This window comes from Mesoplodon mirus, assembly GCF_964341445.2.
Source record: "Mesoplodon mirus genome assembly, chromosome: 18".
NCBI classification, from domain to species: domain Eukaryota; kingdom Metazoa; phylum Chordata; class Mammalia; order Artiodactyla; family Ziphiidae; genus Mesoplodon; species Mesoplodon mirus.
The window spans coordinates 56,459,824-56,483,979 of record NC_138994.1 but is presented as its reverse complement, the minus strand read 5'-3'; the positions used below and the strand labels follow the sequence as shown (position 1 = coordinate 56,483,979).

Here is a 24,156-nt window from a genome sequence, read left to right as displayed (position 1 = left end):
GCACCCAGCTGATCTCCCTGTGCTATGCGGCTGCTTCCCACTAGCTATCTACCTTACGTTTGGTAGTGTATATATGTCCATGCCTCTCTTTCGCTTTGTCACAGCTTACCCTTCCCACTCCCCATATCCTCAAGTCCATGCTCTAGTAGGTCTGTGTCTTTATTCCTGTCTTGCCCCTAGGTTCTTCATGACATTTTTTTTTTAGATTCCACATATATGTGTCAGCATACGGTATTTGTCTTTCTCTTTCTGACTTAGCTCACTCTGTATGACACACTCTAGGTCCATCCACCTCGCTACAAATAACTCCATTTCGTTTCTTTTCATGCTTCTTGAATGAACTCCCCATCTGAACCCCAGCCCAGTCTGAGTAGCCCTGGGCGGCTCTCGCTGACACAGGCCTGCCTGGCTGTCCTCTTTGCCCATTACTCGCAGCACTTCTGACACCAAGGCCTCGTTTCTCATTTCTCCCCGTAACCACAGGTGCCTCCTTCGAGCCTGTCCTACTGGCTCTAAGGTTTCTTAAGCTCACTTATATGGCAGGCACGCAGCTTCACTAGCTCTGGAAAACACGTTTTGGCATCTCTCCTCTCCCACCCCCTACAGCTCACTGAATGTGCTTTTCATTCATCCAAGCATGGGCATCCCTGTATCCCAATATCACTGTGTGTTCACTTCTCCCCCATCAAAGCCTGTTCTTTGGGCTCCTCGGCCTCTCCTCAACCCCTCTCTTGGGCGGACCTTAGAACACACCGCCACTGAAAGCTGGCCACTCAGCCTTCTGCATCTCCCCCATCCTCCCTCTCCCTCGGCTCCCTCCCTGATGTACCTGTGGACCAAGCCCCAGGCTGGGCCATGGGCACCGGACTGAGCAAGAAGCACTCTCCTCTCTTGAGGCATCCGCCATCCATGGGAGAGATGGACACGAAACCACAGGCACGCAGGGACGTAGGGGCAAGAGTTTGGATGGAGCGATCTGGGTAAAGAGATGGCGGAAGACTTGTCTCTGCTGGAGGAAAAGGGGAGATGTTCGCGGGTTTCATGGGATTCTCTACTGCTCCACGGAGATGTGTATGAAAGGATTCCTGGCTGAGGCTCTCTTTTGCCTGAACCTCATGTCAGCCACTGGATTCCTCATCCAGATTGTGAGAGCCCTGCCTATTCTTCCTCTGGTCCCTGTCTGCCTACTCAGCCTTGGCCTGTGCCCCCACCTTGGAATTCTCACCCAGCTCTGGACGCCTCCCCCTGCCTCAGTCACTGGCCCCCAGGCTGACCTGGGTCCTGCGCATTCACGTGCCTGGCTCCAGCCCTTCCCTCCTCCTCGCCTTTCTCTTCTGTGCCAGCTTTAGAGTGTGTCCCCAAACTCTCCCTACGCTATGGCCCTGGGGCTGGCACACTCCCCCTCCTTGACCTCTGACCTCCATCCCCCCCGCAGCTTCCCTGATTTCTGCATTTACCCATCCTCTCCCTATTCTCTACATCAGAATACTCCTTGATGTGGATTCTAGATTGGCCTTGCCCACTAATAAGTGAGTAAAGGTTGGAGTCACAAGTCTCTCACTCGTTCATGCAACAGGCGTTCCCTGGGTGCCTGCAAGATGCCCAGCTGTGTGCAGGGCCTTTGAGATCCAGAGAGAAAGCCCTGAACTTGGCCTCACGATGCTCAGCCTTGTGGAAGACAGTGAGATAAAGGATTATGACGGGGTGTGGCAGAGGCTTTACCAGGTTTATGTGAAGAATACAACCAAGCAGGAGAAGGAGTGGCTCTGGCTGGGGCTGGGGGCTGAATCTTCAGTGATGAGAAGGGAGATGGTCAGGTGGACCAAGTCAAAGACATTCCAGGCAGAAGGAGATGCATGTGCATCCGTGTAGAGCAGGGATCAGTAACGACCAACCTGGTGGCCCTGGTGGGTTGGAACACATAGTGCCACGAAGCAGAGGGCTGCCCAGAGCAAGTCTGGAACGGGGGCAGGTGAAGGAGATGGGGCTCCTTATAAGTGACTCAGGTTTGCATTTTGGAAAACTCAAGCTTCAGGCTGTTTGCAAAGAATAAGAGAAGGAGACCCAGGAAAGGCTGATAGATCCCATAGGTGCACTTCCCGCCAATTATGGGCACCAACTTATAGGATGAGCCAGGCTCTGCCATCCCATCCCTTTCTGCTGTCCCTCCCCCCCTCACTGCCGAGGGCCCTTTCTCCTGCCAAAGAACAAAAGGGGAGAAGCTTCTCTCCTAGTTTCCCATTTCCTGCAGCTCCAAGGGGCTTACAGGAAAGCCCCGTGTTTTTATTTCAACTGCTGTATCATCGTGTTTTCCTTCTCCTGATCTCCTCGCCTCAGCTCATGGCCCAGTAGAGAAGTTAGTAAATAAAGAGAATAGGTGCTTAACTCACTTCATAAATCCCATTCTATAGTTTTGGAAATTGAAGCAAAAAGTTGGTTGGCCTAGCTGACCTGAATTCGTTTCTGATTGCTACTCTAACAGATTGCCACAACCTTAGAGGCATCAAACAACACGAATTTATTATCTTACAGCTCTGGAAGCCAGAAGTCAAAAATGTATGTTAAGGTGTCAGCAGGGCTGCATTCCTTCTAGAGGCTCTAGGGGAAATCCATTCCCTTGCCTTTTCCAGCTTCTGGAAGCAGCCTGCATCCCTGGCCTTATGGATCCTTCCTTCCTCCATCTTCAAAGCCAGCAGCATAGATTTTTCCATATCTCTCTGACTCTGATCCTCCCGCTTCCCTCTTGTAAGGACCCTTGTGATCACACTGGGCCACCTGGATGACCAAGGACAATCTCCCCACCTCAAAATCCTTAGTTAGATCTGCGGCATCCCTTTCACCAATGTAAGGTAATATAGCCACAGTTTCCAGGGATGAGGATGTGCACATCTCTGGGGGGCCATGATTCTGCCTGCCGTGGGGCCTTTCCAGCATCCTTTTGAGCTTTTCAGTCCCAGGACTCCCTGAGCATCTGTTATCATTGACCCATGGCTCTGTCCACCTTTGTTCTTTCAGAGGAAACGACGTTTGAAGCAGGCGTGAAGGTTCAGATCCACAGTCAGTCTGAGCCGCCTTTCATCCAAGAGCTAGGCTTTGGGGTGGCACCAGGGTTCCAGACTTTCGTGGCCACACAGGAGCAGAGGGTAAGTCCCCAGGGCTCTCTGGATCAGTGGTCCTTGGCCTCTCCCGGCCACCCGCCACGTAAGAAGGAGAAATGGGATTCCCACTCCTGGAAGGCTCTGAATCCACCAAGAAGCCTGGAGCAGTGCTGGGCTGAGTAAAGAGACTCTCCCTGAAATTGGAGAAATGTATCAGGCTAACCTCTGTAATCCAATTCTCCTGTACCGCCTGTCGGTTTCTGCAATTGGGCATGAGGGAAACCCAGCTTATTTGCTTTTTCACTCAACTGCTTGGGGGTATTTTTCCCAAAACGTTCTGAGAAAAAAAATCTTTGTTGGGGTGGGGTGGGAGTCCAGTGGATGCTGAGGGAAATTGCTCATCAGGGTTTGGTGTGTTTCATCACTGTGTTAATACAAAGCCAAGTGGCCTGCAAAAAGGAACAGGGATGGAGCATCACTCTCTTGTAACAGGGTTTAAGTGGAGGGAAGCCTCTTCATGGGTTCCTGTCTGCTCTCTGATTTAGCACCGGGGGAGGGACCCTCCCAGCCAGCCAGGACTTCTACATCAACTCTGTGGGTCCATGGAGTGAGGACTGGCACAGATGGGACATGGCTTACACACGTCAGAAGGGAGACCTTTGTAAATTCTCAGTGGGGAGGAAGCCTCCAAACAGGACGGCAGAGAGACATGGGGATGCTTTTTTTCTCTTATCTCCCGGTTTGCCTAGAATAAAAGCTGGAGAGCCTATGACTCTGAGGGAGTCCTAAACCAGGTCACCCAAGACAATGTACCCTGGGAGGCCTGGAGCCAAGGATGAGGTGAATGAGTGACAGGGAGCCCAGCTCTAGGGTGTGAGGGAAGGAGAATCCGGAGCACGAGAGGAGCAGTCAGCAAAGAGATACACATGTAACTCAGGAGCTCTGCTGGTTTTTAAAATTTGACCCAAATCATCTTTCATCCAGTACTGATCGCTGATTCCTTAGCCATTTTATAAAGCGATCTTCTGTATTGGAAACTGGTTTTAACTCTCTAAGCGAGCTGTAGTTTTGAATCTCTGGGAAAACATGATGGCGCAAGCCTCATGAACTATTCCCTGTACTTAATGCCTGGGCAGTTGCTAAAGATCAAGGTCAGCCTCCACTGCAACACGTAGCAGGTGGGATGGTGGCTCTGAGACTGGGGTAGAGAAGGCTGGGAGGTTGGCCCAGCAACTAAGGGGCTCAGAGGTAGAGGCAGGCAGTGTAGGCAGAAGTGGAGTATTCAAGAATGTGCAAGATGGGAGCCTGGTGGAACAACTAGAAAACTGCATCCTAGAGGACAAAGAGGGAGGGCATGAAGCAGACCGCACAGAGCCAAGTTCAAGGCTGAGGATTTGAATCAGGAAGCATGAACGCAGACTAGCAGGTCAAGGTGTGCAGAGAGCCCAGAGCCCAAGCTATTAGCCTGGGTGGAGTAGCAAGCCTTCCTTCGAGTACTGTCAGATAAACAAAGCAGCAAGGACCGATTTAATCACTAATATACTATTGCAGTAGGGAAGAGGGTTCAGCCTGAACTGAACTCCATTTCGATTTGTGCAGAAGGCACTTGGCGTTTTAAAGGAAAATGAGGGGAAGGGTTGGGGGGATAGAGGGTGCCTGAGCAGAGTCAGGGAAATGAAACATTACAAAAAGCCGGAAGTTAGGGGGTGGGGGTCAGTGCATGTGGAACCCATCCAAGTTTGCTAATAGGACCCCATCATAGTTAGGCTTCTCTCCTCCTGCAGAGACAGGGAGACAGGGGCCCTACCTTTTGGTCTTGGCAGGAACAAACAAACAGTAAATTCTTTTGGCAGTCTTGAGTTCTTAGGCAGGGACTTTAAGGGGGCTAGGGTCATCCCAGGGGATTTGGCTTTGAGCTGTGAGAAACTACGTTAGTGTAAAAACGTGTTGAAGACACAGTCATTTTCATAAAGAGCTTTCGTTGAATGTTTCAAAAATACTAAATACTCTTGAGCTCACTGGAGAATCCAGAATAAATACTACCTGGAGTTTTGCCCTCTGTTTGTCTCCTGCTCCTGGGCTTGTGTGGCCTAAGTAGTATTACGCTACCCTGAACAGCATACTTCATCCAAGTGCAGTAATACAAGCTGCACCTTTTTTGGATTTCTGCTGGCCTTTTTTATTTCCTTTATACAAATGTGATTTTTCAGAAGTCGATTGTTAACACTATTCTAGTTCTGTTCTTCATCTACACTATCCATTTCAATGAAAATGAAGTGCTAATGACAAGAAAGAAAGAAGAAAGAAAGGAAGGGAAGGAAAGCAAGAAGGAAACTATGTTAGTGTTTGTCCAGGTCTTTGTAGGCCAAGGTTGTGGCCTCATGGAGAAGGGGACACAGAGGAGCCTGGCTAGTCCTCCCTTTTGTGTGTGATGTGAGTCAATCTACCTCCCTTCGAAGAACAGGCATGGGTTAGACTAATAAGTGTGTCCATGAATTCTTTGACTATCTAATGGTGACTTGGGGGCTAGTTTTCCACTGCAAATCTGATTTTGTGTTTTGTGGAAAGTAACCACCACTCTGATCCTGCATGACTTACCTGTATTGACACCCCTCTGGTGTCCACATCGCTATTACCATGCAGAGGAAGTGAACAGCCTTCCTTGAAACCCACAGGGTAACTCCATCTCCCCGCTAGCGAAGGTTGGAAAGAAGGAAGCTCTCTGTACTGCTGTGTCATTGGCTTCCCCACTCCGCACTGACCCCCCTTACTGACACCAGAGAAATTTCTGGGCCTGGTGGGAATCTGGCGCTGATAACTTCTCAGAACCCTTACGTCTCTTTCTCTTCCCAGCATGAAACAGAGGGACTCCCCGTGGCGATCAGGGACAGAACATATTCCCAGCTTCAGAGGACAAATTCATGGTTGGCTTTGAAGTATATTTTCAGAAAATCAGCCTCATTCATATTAGCATTGCTATGGTTATTATAAGTAATAATAAGATATTTGGTTAAACGTTTTACAGTCTTCAAAGCATTTCCACACCGTCTCATTTCATCATTTCATTCATATTAATAGAGAAATACAAAGACACATCCTGGAGCTAAATCTAATAATACATTATGTTTACACGTATATAAAAGAGCATATTCATAGGAAATAAGACTGGAAGGAAAAATAAGGCAAAATACCCACAGTGGGGGAATTCTGAATGATTTGTTTTCTTGTCTGGGTTTGCCACATGTCTTATAATGCGGCTTTGTTTTGTTTACTTGTTGAGCAAATATTTGTTGAACACCTACTATGGGTGAAGCGATCGGGATATGGTGGTGAGCGAAACAGACCCAGTGTCTGTCCTTAGAGAACCTACATATTAGTGGTTTCTTTCACATAGGAAAAATAACCGTTAAATAATCTTAAGCCAAGTATAATTGGGGGATTGGCCCCCATTGGTATATTCTCAACTCCGCCATTAGTACTAACCTATCCAGCGGACCCTGGTTCTCAAACATTGATTCTAAGATGTGTATTTTTTTCACATTTTAATATTTTTGAAATTGGGGCTTGTTGCACGTCCGTTACAACTGGCGATGTTTTTTCTTTCTTGATGGCACATAAAATCACGGTGGTCTTACAACCTATAGCGGCTACACTGTTCCCATTCCAAGATTCTGCTGCTTCAGCTCAAAGCTTAAGGGAATCTTGGAAGAAGGCCAGAGATGACAAGACTATTTGAGGGGCAGAAGACCCTTTCCTAGAAACTTGGTGTGATCCTTAGGTCCTGAAGGCACTAAAGGAGAAACAGAGATATTTTTATAGAACCAGGTTGTTTTTTCTTCTCATCCAATTTATATGTGATATTCATCAAGATATATCACTGGTCATAGAGTAAAAAAACAAAAGTCATTATGCTTTTGCCTATACATCAGTTACTTTGTATGAAGTAAATAATAGGGAGGGGACTTACTAAAGTAGTAAGGATGTAGTGGTGTAAAAATGTTTATTAATGGAGGCTATGTCTTGTTTGCAGGAACAAAAGTATAAAATATCAGGTCCCTGTTTTTTCAGTATTCAATACTGTCTGCTACTATAACATGTCAATTTTTTCTTCATTCTCCATTTCTAGCTGTGTCATTGATTTGCTGCCCATTAAATCTCAATCTGATCTGTCAAAAAAAAGAAAAAAGAAAAAAAAAAAAAGAAACTTGGTGTGAATCATGCTAGGGAAATGGACTCCTGAGTGAAAGCTCTGAGCGGAACTGGTAACTTACAGGACTCCTGCCATGAATCCCTTTGTAAACTGGAAAGTCCTTTTGCCCGGTAAAGTCATCCCACCCATGCAAAATTACACACGCACTTCTCTCAATATTTTTCACTTTACTTTGTCATCCAAAAGAACACACCATTGGGCTGTAACCCAGACCAAAGATTGCTTTTTTACATCTGTATTTGCCCTAAACCCAAATAAGCCAAGGTATGCCTCTGCCTTCCTTGGACAATCTGAGAAGTGCCCCCCTGGCTCAGCTGCTGTAGGAGCCCCTGCACCATCCCAGGACCCCTACCACCAGAGACAGGCAGTGGGATAACACGCTGAGAGCAGAAACAGAACACGGAGGGAGAGAACAGTTCCTTCTACCTGAGCGCACACTCCCCGCCAGGCATTAAGCTGCAGAGACACTTGACCTGCATTATTTCATTTATTCCCCACAACAACCCCAAAAGGGAGATATTGTTATGCCATGTTCCAGATGACAAAACTGCACAGCCAAGTCACTTGCTTCAGGTCGCCGAGCTAAAGGAACTGCAGGACTCAGCTTTGAGCACAGATCTATCTGGGGAGAGAAAACCAGACAGGGAGCCCACAGGCCTGGATTCTAGTCCTGACTGCGCCAGGAGAACTTGGACAGGTTGCCTCCGTCCCTGGGCCTCAGTGTTCCCATCCACAGAATGGAAGGGCTGGGTTAGAGGACCTCGAAGGGCCTCCAGCGTTAGCAGCCTGGGGGTCACTCGAGCACACAGGAACCACCTGGAAGTTTGGGCAATAGCAGTTTTGCACCTGCCCTGCCACCTGCAGACTCCCTCCTTCATGCCAGCTGGCGTGGGGTGCTGTTAAGGTCCATGGTGGCAAGGACATGTGAGATAAACCCCCCTCCCCTGGTCTGAGAGGCAGAACCTGGGTTCCCACTAGTGAGAAGCAGGGGTTGGGGTACGTAGCCACCCTGAAACTTTAGAAGAGAGGCTCTGGCCGTGCTCCTTGGTCGTGCCTCTTCCCCAGGCCACACACATGGCAGCCACATGGCTGCCCTACTTAAAACCCTTAAATTCCTGGGCTTCCTGTAATTTGCAAAAGCCCAACCCCTAATGGCGTCCGAGGTCCTGTTCAGCCTGGCCCCTGCATCCCCACCTCTCCAGCCTCATCAGCTGCCCATGGTTGACCAACCTGTCCCCTGCATCCCAGTGTCGGAGAACCATGCACCAAATACACCATGCTCTCTGATGCCTGCCTCTGTGCGTTTGCCCCCACTGTTCTTCTGCCCAGCATCCCTTCCTGGTCTTACCTACCTGGCAAAGGCCTAGTCTTATTTCTAGCTACTGCTCAAAGAGCACAGTCTCTAAGAAGACCTTCCCCGTCCTGTCCTGCCACACCCCAAGGAGCAGCTAGTCGCTCCATATAACACCTTATACATTCATTTATTCCTTCAGCATATATTCACTGAGCACCTACTTTGCTGGGAAGATGAAGATGAGGGAGACCTGGTCCCGCCTTGGAGCGCTCACAGAATCAAGCAGGTTTCTCAGCAATTTTATCCCACTCCTAAGAGATACAAAACTCTCCCTGCAGAATCTACCTCCCCTTGTGCATCCCTGCCCCTACACCTGCCTCTTACGAACTGTCTTCCTTAGCCTCCGTCAGCCCTTGGCTCACTTAGGCTGGGAGCTCCCTGAGAGCAAGGATGGTGTCTCTCGGATTCTCTATCCCCCGTGCCTTGCTTAGATATGAGCTCAGTAAGTGTGCAGGATTGAAAGAATGAATTACACACTAACGCTCACATCTGCACTCTGGGCCCCAAGAGCACTCAGATGCTGCGCTCCAGCACTCTCCCTGCCTCCTCCTCCCCCGCCTGCCAAAATGCCCATTAAAATCTGCCCTGGGGGGCTTCCCTGGTGGCGCAGTGGTTGAGAGTCCACCTGCCAATGCAAGGGACACAAGTTCGTGCCCCGGTCCGGGAAGATCCCACATGCCGCGGAGCGGCTGGGCCCGTGAGCCATGGCCGCTGAGCCTGCGCGTCCGGAGCCTGTGCTCCTCAACAGGAGAGGCCACAACAGTGAGAGGCCCGCATACTGCAAAAAAAAAAAAAAAAAAAAAAAAAAAAAATCTGCCCTGGGGGCCCTCCTTCTCCCTGAGGCTGTGGAGCCAGGCTGTGATGGATGATGGTATCTGTATCATTTCTGGCTGCACACTTAGAGATCCTAATCAAAGCAAAAGCTCATGAAAGAGGTCAGGGCTGGAGACAGAGATCTGGAAGCCATCTGTGTGCACGAGGGTGGATGGAACAGATGGGAAGGTCCTCACCGAACTCTGGACCATGGGGAGAATTAAATGAGTGAGCGAATATGTGTGAAAGAGAAAATCTGGGACATTCATGTAGTAAGAGCACAACATCTTCTACGTTGACGTCACCAGTCAGACTCTTTGCCCCTAACTGAAGGCGATTGCTAATCCTGATGGGACTTCCTGTCATGATTTGATATAAGAAAATTTTCATCATCTTCCACTTCTCCTCAAAGAGCCTGGCGGTGAGTCTTGTTTTCTAAATGTTTATCCAATGTGTCCCTCAAATCTTTATTCAACCACCCTGCCCATACTTCTGAGTGGGACTGAGAATGAATCTGCAGACCCTGGGCAGTCGGTTGGCCACCAGCCTTATTGTTCAGAAAGTTTTCGGGGAAACATGGCCCTGCGTTTATATTCGAGGTTCTCGGAAATGCCTTGGGGAACCAGAGTTGCTAATCACTGCCCAGATATACCCCGTTCTCACCAAGAAGCTCTTCTACTACCAGTCTGGAGCCATTGGGAATGAGAAGGTTTCCAATTCCACAACCTGGACTGTGTGTCTGTTCCTCACTTGGGCTGTATCCAGAGTACCATGAGAATGCGCACGGGCACACCACACCCTGCATCAAGCAGCTGCTCGCTAGCCTCTTTGGGGCTGTAGCTACACAAGGCAAACACAAATGTTTGGGTCCCGCCGGCCCCGGTTAGGTCACTGGCAGGCTGTGTGGGCACGATCGGCTCCTACAGAAGCCTAAGCCTTTATCATCAGCGTAGGTTGGCCGCATCTCCAGCTTTTGGAGGGGATCCCACCATGGCTCACAACGAGACACAGTATCGCTGCCTCTACCCCCAAATTAAAAAGGCCCAGATGTTGGGTGGGGCACCCCCAAATGCTTCTGACATCTCCTCTCAAGCTTCCAAATACAACTTCCTAAGTGCCTTTCAAAAGAGAAGACTCATTTATCAATCTGACAGCTAGATCCATGGTCCTTAATATGCTTCACGGGCCCGGTTAAAAATGGAGGCTTGCCCAGTTGTGTTTTTCAAGTCAGGGGAGAGAATTTGTTCCACATGCCTTCAGCAACTTCCAGACTGTCCAAGCTGGAGCCGCACAAATATGGTAGCATCCAGTTCTGCTCCAGAAAGCGCCGGGGAGGCACCAGAAGGCAGGATAGCCTGCTATGTGGCCGTCCCTCCATGCTCAACAGGGAATAGTGTTTCCCATACATAGATGAAAATAAGAATCCATTAAGCATCTACTAGCTTAGCTACTTCCTCACATGTTGCCACCCCTCCTCGAAGGGAGAAATATCTTCAGATCCCCGGATGGTTTTGCCAAGAGTCAGGTTTTCACCTTTTTTTCCTACACAATGAGAGTTCGTTTTTGTCAAGGTGGAGGTGATGACAGGGCATAGAAGAGGAAAGAAAAGGGTCCTTAAAAGAAGTGTCGCTTGGCTAGGATGAGCAGATGTGCTCAGCTCTGTTGGGGGAAATCTCAAAGCAAATAAAACATGCTTGAGATATGGGGATGTATGTATACGTGTAGCTGATTCACTTTGTTATAAAACAGAAACTAACGCAACCATTGTAAAGCAATTATACAATACATTGTAAATATGTTAAAATATATATATAAATATGTTTAAAAAATGCTTACGTCTTAGAAAGAGGTAAAATTACTCTATTTTGCCTACTCTCTGACTTCCAGCCTCTCCTCCTCCTTCCCTCCCTAAAGGAGTCTCCAAAGAGTTGTCTAGACTTGCTTCTCTCTACTTCCTCACCTCCCTTTCACTTCCCGGCCCTCCTCTAGCATCCCACGGAAACTCTTTGTCATCAAGGTGGCCCGTGAAATCTTTGTGGCCAAACCCAGTCTGTGTCGGTAAGGACACTCCTCACTTCATCCCACCTGGTTTCCCTGCAGCATGTGGACTGTTGGCCACGCCCTCCCTGAGACCCTCTTCTCCCCACTCTGGTCTGGTTTTCTTCCCACCTCTCTTTCTGCTCCTCCTGAGTCATCTTCATAAGCAATTCCTTCTCTGTTCACCCCTGAGATGATGGGCGTCCCAGGATGCTGGTCCTCGCTTGTCCCATTCTGCAATTCCCTTGAATGAGCTCACCCTTTACCATGACTTTCAAAGCACTACCCCCAGCCCAGATCTCTTTCCTGACCCCCAACCCGGGACTCCAGGTACTGACGAATGCCTCCCCTCGGAGTCCCGTGGGCTTCTCGAATCAAAAGTCTAAACTGAACTCATCCTCCTCCCCCACCCCACACCTCCACCCCAGAACTGCTCCCCCAGCCACAGTCCCCCAACCCTGTAAATGGCCTGAGTACAAATACGCACTCCCTAGATGGTGACCCTGTGTCTCATTTCCTCATCTGTAAAATGGGAATAATGATGGTTTCTATCCCAGAGGGTGGCTAGAAGGCTAAGTGAGTTAACGCGTGTGCGCAGAACAGTTCTGGCATCCAGCAAGTGCTCGATAAACACTAGCTATCACTATCGCCCACTCCAGACACTACTTTAATTCAGTCCTTCATGACCTCTCTCCTGAGTAAGAACAGCAGCTGCCTGGCTGGTCTCCCTGCCGCCCACCTTGTCCCTCTCCAATCCATTGTCTGCATCAACACGAATCTGAGCATCTCCCTCCCTCATTTCTTCGAGGATAAAGTCCAGGACCCCCTTCACAGCCCTTTCTGTTCTGGCTGCTGCCTACCTTTCAGCAGCATCTTCCTCTGCTTCCCCGGCCTCCCACGCAAAGCACCAGCTCTCCTCAACTGTGTGCAGTCATTTCCAAGCATCACATGCTATCTCCTCTCTCTCCCTGCCAGCAACACCCTTCCCACCCTTTCGTCACCTAATTTGTATGAGTCCTTCCTTCGAGATTCAGCTCTAATGTTCCCTCATCCAGAAGGCCACCCTGGAGTATTCTGTGTGAATCTCTGGCATAAAATTTACACATGATAATCATCTGTTTACCTCTCTCTCTCCCTACCAGATTGTGAGCTCTCTGAGGATATGACTCCATCTTATTTCTGTTCTTTGTATTTCAGCATTTTGTATAGTGCCTTGCATATAGAAGATACTTGATAATTATATTGAATGGAATGAATGACTCAGTGACTCAGCTTTCTCTAGTTGCAGCGAGCTGGGGCTACTCTTCCTTGCGGTGCGCGAGCTTCTCATTGCAGTGGCTTCTCTTGCTGCGGAGCACGGGCTCTAGGCGCGCGGGCTTCAATAGTTGTGGCTCGTGGGCTTCAATAGTTGTGGCTCGCGGGCTCTCGAGTGCAGGCTCAGTAGATGTGGTGCACTGGCTTAGTTGCTCCAGGCATGTGGGATCTTCCTGGACCAGGGCTCGAACCCGTGTTCCCTGCATTGGCAGGCGGATTCTTAACCACTGCGCCACCAGGGAAGCCCCCTACTTTTTCTTCCTCAGGAGACAAGTTAATAAATCAGAACATTCTTTGGTTGGGCCATGCTACCCAGTACCACGTTCTCTTTTGATTCATGAGCACCATCTGAACTCTGAACAGGGTGGCCTTGGTTTCCGATGCCTGTTGTTTTTATATATAGGGCAAAAAAAAAACAAAAACAAAAACAAAAAAAAACTGTAGAGGACACCTCCTTATGCTGGCTGAAAGCTTTTTCTAGCCAACTGGGAAGGCTAGATAGTCACAAACAAATCTTTTAGAAATATCAACCAGAATGAATGTATGAATGAATGAGTGTGAACAGTCCTGCTGATGGTCAGATTCCCTTGGCAAGGGCAGGGGAAAGGGGGCCTGGAAAAGACATCTCTTTCCTGTTTCTCCCCTCCTCCTTCCTCCTGAAAACAACTCTTGCCCTCCAGGGATGGCGAAGCCCGAACGTTTGTTGATGTTGTTACAAATGGACTGAACAGCCCCTGTAATCATTCGCTGTGAGCAAGTAAACCTTAGTGCTCCTGTTAGCTCTAGCCCTAAACTATCTCCAGTTTCTCACCTGCTGAGATCTACCTCCTTTGGGCATTTACAACATTTTAACAACAGCCAGCTGGCTATTAACACAAAGTTACCTGAATAACCCAAGTTATTTGCATGTCTTGCTCCATCGGTGAGAGTAATGCTGTCTGAAGGCAAGGACTCTGAGTAACTAGCACAGACCCTAACGCTGTAAATCAATCACTCAATCACTCACTCACTCAATCAATCAATCACTCAATCAATCACTCACTCACTCACTCAATCACTCACTCAATCCAATCAATCAATCAATCACTCAATCACTCTATCACTCAATCAATCACTCAATCACTCAATCAATCAATCACTCACTCAATCACTCACTCACTCACTCAATCACTCAATCACTCAATCAATCACTCAATCACTCAAACACTCAAACACTCAATCAATCACTCAATCACTCACTCACTCAATCAATCAATCAATCAATCAATTGCAGAGTGAATCAATATTGGCTAATGAATTGATTCAAACCCTGTAGCACATCCTATCATGGAACAAAAAACTCATTCCTAAATGAGAGTCATCACTCCTCGATGTATCCGCTTTTTACTTTTTATTTTTTTTTTGGCCATGCAATGCAGCATGTGAGATCTCAGTTCCCTGACCAGGGGTCGAACCCATCCCCCCGGCAATGGAAGCATGGAGTCTTAACCAGGGAACCTCCAGGGAAGTCCCATGTTTTATGTTTTAAGACAGCACACCCAGTCCTTTGACACAATTAGGTGACAAAGGACAGGAAGATAGCATTTGGCCAAGGTCTCTAGGAGAGCCAAGAAGACTGTGAAAGGAACAAGCAGAAGGGGAACAGGGCCCCAGAAAAGATGACACCCATCTCTGGAGAGGGCCGACAAGACATCTGTTGAGTGGAGTGTAAACTGGTAGGGCCTTTTGGGCTAGAGATGTGGGTGGGGACTTAGCAGCATCCATTCAAATAAAAAAGCACACCTCCTCTTCAAAGGAGAGCAATTTTCCTTCTTGGAATCTGACATAAAGAAATATTGGGGCTTCCCTGGTGGCGCAGTGATTGAGAGTCCGCCTGCCGATGCAGGGAACACGGGTTCGTGCCCCGGTCCGGGAAGATCCCACATGCCGCGGAGCGGCTGGGCCCGTGAGCCATGGCCGCTGAGCCTGCGTGTCCGGAGCCTGTGCTCCGCAACGGGAGAGGCTACAACAGTGACAGGCCCGCGTACCGCAAAAAAAAAAAAAAAAAAAAAAAAAAAAGAAATGCTTACACATGTACCCCAAGAAGCATGGATGAAGGTCTTTTCTGCAGCTCTCAATTTTTGTGAGAGTAAAAATTTAGAAACAATTTAGTTCATCAATGAAATGATGATTAAATTAAGGAGGGCAAATGCATATGTGTTTCCCCCAAACCCCTGCAACAGTTAAAATGGGTAAGAAAGATCCAGAGGTCCCTTGGGGAAATTTTCCAAGACATATTGATAAGTGAAAAAAAAAAGAACAACACATACAATGTGGTCTCATTTGTATTAAAATACCACCACACTAAACTAAACTATATATTTATAAATGCACATGTATGCACGCACGGTAGCGCACAGAAGAATTCTGGAGATTTTTAAATTCTGGAGAATTTAAAAAATACTGACAGGTGCTCAGAGGAAAAGAACAGAACTGAGTGTTTAAGATTTTCCACTTTTTCTGGATCCCTGGAATATTTATAACGAGAATGCACTTGTGTATTCATGTATTAATTGTGCAACTTTTAAAGACGTGCGTAATGCAGCTATTTACAAGTATGTTTTCTGGTTTGGACCCGGCATCTAACAGACTGGCTCACATACCGGGGATGGGGTGCTACTCCCTGCAGCCAGGGACAGTCTCCTCTCCAGGCTGGTCCTGCAATTCCTTCCCCAGCAGACAGCCTCCACTGGACCCTGCTTCTGCTCCCGGCACACGCAGAGGCCATAGGGAAAGGCCTGCAGCTCTGAAGTTTCCCTTCTAGGAAAGAAAATTTGTAAAGATTTTTGTCTGGTTTTGAAGTTTAAAACAAAAAATGTCCCCACCCTACCCCCAGGCCTGGGGCCAGAGTCCACAGTTCCCAAAGATTGAAGAGCACAGCGCCTGGCACCATGCTGGTCCTCCAGCCACATGGAACGGGTTTAATTAGTCCAATGGGTTGGATGAGATTGAATTAGATTGGATCGGGTTGATTAGGTTGGATTAGACTGATAGCTATCCTTGTTAATTCCGTAGCTCCTAAAATTGTACTCTGCTCTTCCCTGCCTCAACAGTGCATCCGAGGGATGTCCCCACTCTCAGTTTTCATCCCTGCTATGAGCTTGACATCATCTCCCTGCCCCACCGTAAAGGCAACAGGTACCATACTTCCAGGTCTTTCCCTTCACACATCTGTCTCTGGGACTGAGACACTCCTGTGCATGTCCCCACACCTGCTCAGTACATGATAAGACCTCAGTCAATGTGTATTGAATTGAACTGAACTCAGCCCCCCAAAACTCCAAGAAAAGATCTGGAAGGAGCCAGCAGGAGGAACAGACCCAGCCAGGGCAGGCGGTGCTCCACCTGGGGTGGTCAGGGTGCTCTTGAAGTTAAACCCCAGACCCACTGCTGGCACAGCTGCTTCTATGACCCAAAGGGTAAAGGATGATGGGGACACTCTGGAGCTCGGTGATGGCAGATATAGGAGAGGTAGCTGAGCTTAGCCACGTTTAGAACCTCAGTGAGGAAGAACACAGGCAAGGCCTCCCCGCCTGTCAGAGGAGATACAACAGCATGGGAGACATCACTCTGTGGAAAACACAGAGTCCAGAACCTTTCTAAATGCATCCTACCCATTATCTCGGGCGTGCTTCTCAAATCTAATAAGGTAGAAATGATTGGAAACCATTTTACAGAAAATCAAACTGGAGCACAGAGAAGTTAAGACACTTGCCAAGGACACACAGCCAGGAAGTAGTACAACCTGGAATCGGGATCAGCTGGACCCCAAAGCCTAGAACTCGAACAATTTTTAGAAATACCGCCTTCAGTTACCCTGGCATGCTCTGCTTTTATTCTGTCCAGAACAGGACATGCTCGGAGGAACCCAGACTGGGAACAAGGCCTCCTCCTAGGCAGGTGTTGTGAGAAGCCCCAGGTGTAGGGGAAGGAAGGCCAGCTCAGGAAATGGAAATTACTAGAAGGCCTGGGGAAAGAGGAGGGGGCCACTCAGACAGAGGCACAGTGCCTCCAAAAAGGATGGAGAGAGGGGCATGACCAACAAATAGACACAAAAAAGAGCCAACGGCAGCTGTCATGGGTCCTGTGGGCCAGTGAGCCCTTAATACATGCTCAACGTAGAAGATTTGGGGGGAAACCAAAAAAATAGGAAAAAATAACCCATAGAACCCCCACTAGAGGAAGGAATGGTTATGCTTCTGGTATCTTTCCTTGCCGTTTGGTATCTGTGTGCTTTGTTGTTTGTTTCTGCCTTAGTTAGGGCTCTTCGGGTTACAAGGAGCAGGTGGCCTTCAGAGGATAAGCAAAGAAAGGGCCAAGGTTCCTGAAGCCTGCAGAAGGGCGTGTAGAGAGAAAAGACAGCACAGCCTGTGGCATCTGAAACCCAGAACAAAGGACCCGCTCTCTCTTACCCCATCTGTGCTTGTCTCTTGCTTTGTCTCCTCTCCCCCCTCCCCCTCCCTCCTTGTCACTCTCTCTCTCACTCCTTTCAGAGGCCACATGTGACATCCTCACACCTCTCAGTCTGCTCTCTCTCCCTACTGGCAGGCTTCCTAACCCAACTGACACATTTACACATGGTTTTACCTCCTCATAACCTCCGCTTGCCCCAAGCCCATGGTGGCTGGGCCCTCTCAGGAGGACTTTGGTTGGGCAGGTTCCGACAATCATCTCTAGTCCAATTTGTTCGTTGGACTTGGATTTTGTTGTCTCCTTTTGTCCTGAACATCACTTCCCGTGAGCATCTTCTCCTGTCGTGAGATCTCTTTAACGTCAGTGGTAGCATTCCATCACAGTTCATAGAGTGGAGATGCCCTAGTGGACACCATCATTTTTTGTCCTTAGACTCTCCGGACCACGGGTGTGATGGTGGAAGTGAGTGAGCACTGTGCACCAGGCACTTTATCCAGGCTGCCTCATCACGACCACCTTGCAATGGGCTTCCCTGTGCCCATCTTACAGATGGAGAAACTGAGGCTTAATAGTGGAAAGAGTAGTGGACAGTGCATGTCACTACTAAGATGCCAAACCCAGACCTTTCAGCTTCCAAAGCTTGTGCTCTTTCCCCCCACACCCTGCTCTGAGCTCACAGGCCACCAAAGGAGCCAGGCCTTCTGACCACTCGTGTAGGCAGAATTCCCGGTAACTAAGGAACTGAGACCCTCGATTAAGAAGAATCCATTTCAGAGCTCCATATCTCTTTCTGATGCCAGCTTCTCTTCAAATGTGATTGATGTTGCTTTATTTTACAATATTTACGCTAATATTATGGCTATTCCCCCAGGATTACCCATTTCTTCAATTGGTCCTAGTAGAAATGAGGATGAATCACTGTTGAAATTTTCCAAGGAAACACACTCCCATTTTGCCCACACCCCATGGCAACAGTCAGAAAACACAGGGTGGTACTGTCCATGCTATGCATTTAGGCAGCACAAGGGGCCCACCTGGGACTACATTCATTGTGCACTGCTTTCCCGGGTGTTTTCTAGCAGCATCTTCCCAGTGGGGAGATGCAGATGCAGAGCAAGGATGAAGGCTGAGCTCCCTGCCTGCTGCCTTGCAGGGAGAGAGGGAGCAGCAAAGACAGCCCCAGAGTGGAGGACAGAGGCCTTGGTTATAATCCTGACTCTGCCATTCATTCTTTAGGCAGCCATGGGCAGGTCACTCTACTCATTGGGCCTCAGACTCTCTACCTGTCAGATGGGCTAATAATGCCTATTGATCTCACTTGGCTCTTGAGAGAATCAGATTTGGTAAGAACTATGCAAGCACTTCAGTTGTAAAGGAGCTCCATCACTCTCTTCTGCATGGAGAGGTGATGACACAGAGTCGGGCACACCTGATTCAAATCCACTCTTTACTGGAGCAAAGCATTTAAGTCCTGCTATTAAAATGAACCTGGTGTTGAGACGGCTTAGACTGGTCGTGGCAGCAGAGACTCTGATGCTGGCATCCAACCGAGACATAGTAACAGAGTGGGTTTATCCTCTCACCTAAAACAACTGCCCCCCCCAAAAAAAAAACTTTTTCAAGTGTTATGAATATCAGGCAACAAAGAACAGTGATCCCAGAGAGATGGGAAACAAAAATGTTGAGCACTATGACAGCCCTAGCTTGCATCCTTAGAGAGTTTCCAGGCCACAGTGCCTGCAGGGGGACCCAGGCAGAGCCCCAGGGATGCCCTGAGTTGAGGACATTTTGCTGAGGGTCCAGGAAGACCAAGGCAGCTAGAGTTCACAAGACAGAGTATTAAAGAGGAGAGGAAGGCACAGAGAAAGAACACTGAAGATCTACAGAAGGGTCCCCCCTTCAGAATTCAGGCTCCCGATTGGGGTGTGCATGTGAGAAAACTACCCAAGGCCAGGGAAAGAATGACCCAAGAGGGTTAGAAGGAGCAGTGCCCGGCATTCACACAGAGCTGGGGATAGTGCCTATTCTTACCAGCCAACCTGGAAACCCTCACAATTCCTGGGAGGTGGGGAAATGTATCCACAAGGGTCTTGCCTCAGTAGCGGGAAATAATTAGCCCTAGACTAAAAGCTGCTCTCCTTCCACCTAACAAATCCTAAAGCAAAACCCAAAAAGGTCAAACTATTTCCGAATGACTTAAATGGGTCTCAGAACAAATCTCAAGAAAATGTATAGGAATACAAAAATACCTGACACCCAACATGGTAAAATTCACAATGTCTGGCATCCAATCAAATATTACCAGACATAAAAAGAAGCAAGAAAATATGACCTATAATGAGGAGAATGATCAATCCATTGAAACCAACCCAGAACTAACACATGGGACAAATAGCCAACAAGGTCATTAAAACAGTTATAACTAAACCCCATATGTTCAAGGTGTGGACATGGAACATATTTTTTAAAGACCCAAATTGAGCTTCTAGAGATAAAAACTACAATGCCTGAGATGGAAGATATGCTGGAGGGGATTAACAGCAAATTATTTCAAGTAATATTATATTACTTGAGGAAAAGATTGGTTAAAGAAATAGTAATGAAATACAGAGAAAACAAAGAATTTTTGAAATTAATAGTATCAGTGAGAAATTGAGACTGTGATTAAAAATCTTCCAACAAACAAAAGCCCAGGACCAAATGGCTTCACAGGCGAATTCTATCAAACATTTAGAGAAGAGCTAACACCTGTCCTTCTCAAACTCTTCCAAAATACAGCAGAGGGAGGAACACTCCCAAACTCATTCTACAAGGCCACCATCACCCTGATGTCAAAACCAGACAAAGATGTCACAAACAAAGAAAACTACAGGCCAATATCACTGATAAACATAGATGCAAAAACCCTCAACAAAATACTAGCAAACAGAATCCAACAACACATTAAAAGGATCATACACCATGATCAAGTGGGATTTATCCCAGGAATGCAGGGATTGTTCAATATACGTAAATCAGTCAATGCAATACACCATATTAACAAGCTGAAGGAGAAAAACCATATGATCTTCTCAATAGATGCAGAAAAAGCTTTTGGCAAAATTCAACACCTATTTATGATAAAAACCCTCCAGAAAGTAGGCATAGAGAGAACTTACCTCACCATAATAAAGGCCATATATGACAAACCCACAGCCAACATCATTCTCCATGGTGAAAAACTGAAACCATTTCCACTAAGATCAGGAACAAGACAAGGTTGTCCACTCTCACCACTCTTATTCAGCATAGTTTTGGAAGTTTTAGCCGCAGCAATCAGAGAAGAAAAAGAAATAAAAGGAATCCAAATCGGAAAAGAAGAAGTAAAGCTGTCACTGTTTGCAGATGACATGATACTATACATGTATACACATGCATCATTGTAGATTTGGAAAAGACAAAAATAGAAAGCATCAAAGTTTAACCACCAAAAGCCATCCTGAGTTTAATACCTTGGAATATTTTTTCAGATTTCTTTTTCTGCATATAGATTTCGTAGGTTTGGGTTTTTTTGGTGGTGGTTTTTTTTAAGCTATAATCAGATGGTATAAGCAGGTGTGTAGCCAAACTTAACAGTCTGTTGAAAGCATTTTCTCCTTGTTTTTACATTTGCGCCATCATTTGGATGGCTATGTAATATTTCTATCAAATGGACATACCATAATTTACTTACCATTCCTCTATTGTTGAACTGGAATTGCTTTCTCTGTTTTTGCTATTGTAAATAATACTCTGCCTGATATCTTTGTGGACAGAGTTTTAAGATGATCTTCTCGGGCTAATTTTAATTCTTTCCTTAGGCTAGTTTCTAGAAGGGTGAGATTTCTGGGTCAAGGGAAATGAGCATTTGTAAGGCTCTTGAAAAATAGAGTGCCGAGTGTATTTTCTCAAAGATTTTCACGTTACAAAAAAAAAAAAAGGAGAGTAGAGAACCAAAGAAAGATAGATGGTTACTGGACAGCTGGCAGTCACAGACAAGAAAAAACAGGGCATGCCAACTATAAAGCTTTATCAAGGACTGAGCTGTGTCAAAGAGAAACGATAGCAAAAAGCTGTTTTCTTACTTCTTAGGAAGGAAAAAAACATATAAATACTGCATGTGGATTAGTGAGAGAAAGATATTTTCAATCACTCTGAAAGCACAAGTGCGCTTACTAAAACAAACAAACAAAAAAATAGCACGTGGAAGTCTACTCTTATCAAACAAGTCTTCCAGCCTCTTCCCATCTGCCGTACCTCTGTGCTTCGAGAAAGAAGGCCCAGGTTCTAACATTAGGTCTGTCACTGGACAGCTCTGTGTCTGCCGGCCTTTCTGTGCCTCCATTTATTTTTTTTTTTTTTTTTCTTTTTGCTGTATGCGGGCCTCTCACCGTTGTGGCCTCTCCCGTTGCGGAGCACAGGCTCCGGACGCGCAGGCCCAGCGGCCATGGCTCACGGGCCCAGCCGCTCCGCGGCATATGGGATCCTCCCAGACCGGGGCACGAACCCGCATCCCCTGCATCGGCAGGCGGACTCTCAACCACTGCGCCACCAGGGAGGCCCCTGTGCCTCCATTTATAGGCCTGGCCTATCTCCCAGGGGTTACTAGGAGGAAAAATAAGCTCATGTATATGAAAATCCTTTGTAAAATTTCAACCACTGATATCATTTGTTGGTCAAAAAGTAATTTCCTATTAATTATGATTCATAATGTAAGAATCTTCAGGACTCTACAGAAGACATCCCAGCAAAGTTTCTCAAAGTGTTTTAATATACCAGGAAACTTTATGTGGTTTCTTTGAAATAGGCTTCTATCAATTTATAAGAGTGAGGTATGCTTTACTTTTGCTGGAAAACTCAGATTGTGTAAAGCGAGGCACAACTTCTCTGTTCTAAAAGTGAGCAGGTACCTCTGCCCCGTGCCCCCGGCTCCAATGTCAGACAAGACTATGCTGACTCAGATGACCCCCCGGGAGCTGAGCTGACCCACATCTGTACAACTGGGCTGGCTTAACCACTGAAGACCTCAGCTACAGCCCCCTCCCAGGACCCCCAGCCCTGAGTCAGCCCTGGGGGCAAGACCACAGACCAGGGACATCATTCAGTCCAACCGAGCACCACGGGGCTCAGGCTTGAAAAGGAACTTTCTTCCACTCCCTGGAGGGTTCTTCCAGAAAGATGTTTGGTTCCTCCACCCTGAAAAACCTCCAAAGACTCCAGGGTTTGGCAGGTAGTCCTTACAATGAAGCCAGCCCTGCCAAGAACACAAGTTGGGCAGCATTTAAACTTTCATGCCTCTGCCATCTTGGCTTCCAGCTACCATGTTCACGTCCATCTCCCTGGGCGGGGAGGGAAACCACAGGTGCATAGGGCTGAAAAGTCACTAAAGGTCATCTCGCCCTTCCGCTTGATTTACAGTTGAGATATCGGGGCCCAGAGAGGTGGTGGCCCCCCATCTCCTTGATATTAAGTATGAAGTTTTCCTAAGCTAGCTGTTCTTCAGTCTCAGTGTTCATCAGAAGCAGGGAGGAAGTGGGTTAAAGGCCCATTCCTAGGCCCAACGCCGCACCTGCTACATCAGACTCTCTGAAGGTGGGACCCAAGAATCTGCCTTTGTAAACAAGCCTCCCAGTAATGCAGATGCACCCAAAGTTGTAAAACTCCTGAGTGGTAGGTAGGACCACTTGCCACTTGATGCCCAGAGTCCTGACTCGTGCAGCTGGTGGCCCTAGTTTAGCCCCTGCCTGCTTACACACACACACACACACACACACACACACACACACACACAAGCACATGCATTCACAGCGGGCCTATTGACACTGAGGAGGTAAGTGACCAGGTAAGTTCAAAATCCAGAGAGAACCAAGGACAGAGTCACCTGGGCCTCTCAGCAAATGGTCAGCAGCTTTGGAAGAAGCTCTCTGGCTTCAGAAGGAAATCCTGGGCAGCTGAGGAAGGGCTGAAAATACACTCAGCATCTTTCGAGGACAGCAGCTCACACACTTGAAGACACCAGCTCAACGGGGTATTTCATTCCCAGATAATTTAATAGCTGCCCATTAATTTCTTCCTGAGGGCAATCCCTGATGGGAACTACATCGATTCCTGATGAGTCATTCATTGGCCAGTAAACGTTATAGAGCAACGCAGGCCACCCAGCACTAAACATCCCACACGAGACAGTGGGGATATCAGGCCCGCTGATATAGGGACATAGAGAACCTGGAAAAAGTCCACAGACAGCCCCTAACACGGCTCGAGGGCTGGGAAGTAAGGCCTGTGAGCCTGGTGAAGTGTCCTGTCCCCAAAATAGTCTGAAACCCTCTGGGGTGCTGGGAAGGGGTTAGACACCTTGCCCTGAACTGTCAGAAGTGATTGCTAGGCAAACAGCATCAAGCATGTTTATTTTTAACTTGAGGTCCTTTTTACTTCAACTCCCTTCCAAGCTCTACTGTTAATTTCTGCCTGGATTTTCCAACACAGAGTGAATATCTCTCTCTCTCTCTCTCTCTCTCTCTCTCTCTCTCTCTCTCTCTCTTTCACACACACACACACACACACACATACACACACACAGAGCTGTGTGCCTATGGGGTCTACCGCCTGCAGTAAAGGTTCATTCAGTGGTGTAGGCCAGTTAGAGCTTTGAATGAGGAAATCCAGGGATAATCCAGAGAACTGGAGTCTAGCCCCACCTCTGCAGCCAACTGCATGACTCCAAGCAAACGCTTGGCCCTTCTGGACCTCAGTTTTCCCATCTCTCAAATAGGTTGGACTAGTTTAATGGTACGCAACCTAGCTACGGTACTAGGATCCTCTAGGGAGTGTTTGAAAAATACTGTTATTTGGGCCTCATG

The 24,156-nt window shown here is 47.5% G+C and overlaps 1 protein-coding gene across 2 annotated transcripts in view; it reads left to right on the top strand.

Annotated features, from left to right (window-relative positions):
• ASIC2 (acid sensing ion channel subunit 2) overlaps positions 1-24,156 on the top strand; it is a gene marked incomplete at its 5' end in the record, with an annotated part of 989,736 nt that overhangs the window by 929,484 nt on the left and 36,096 nt on the right. For both annotated transcript variants that reach the window (XM_082603153.1, XM_082603152.1), the window contains one exon: positions 3,016-3,143. In XM_082603153.1, the coding sequence (XP_082459279.1) occupies positions 3,016-3,143 (128 nt within the window). The remainder of the gene's footprint in view (positions 1-3,015; positions 3,144-24,156) is intronic.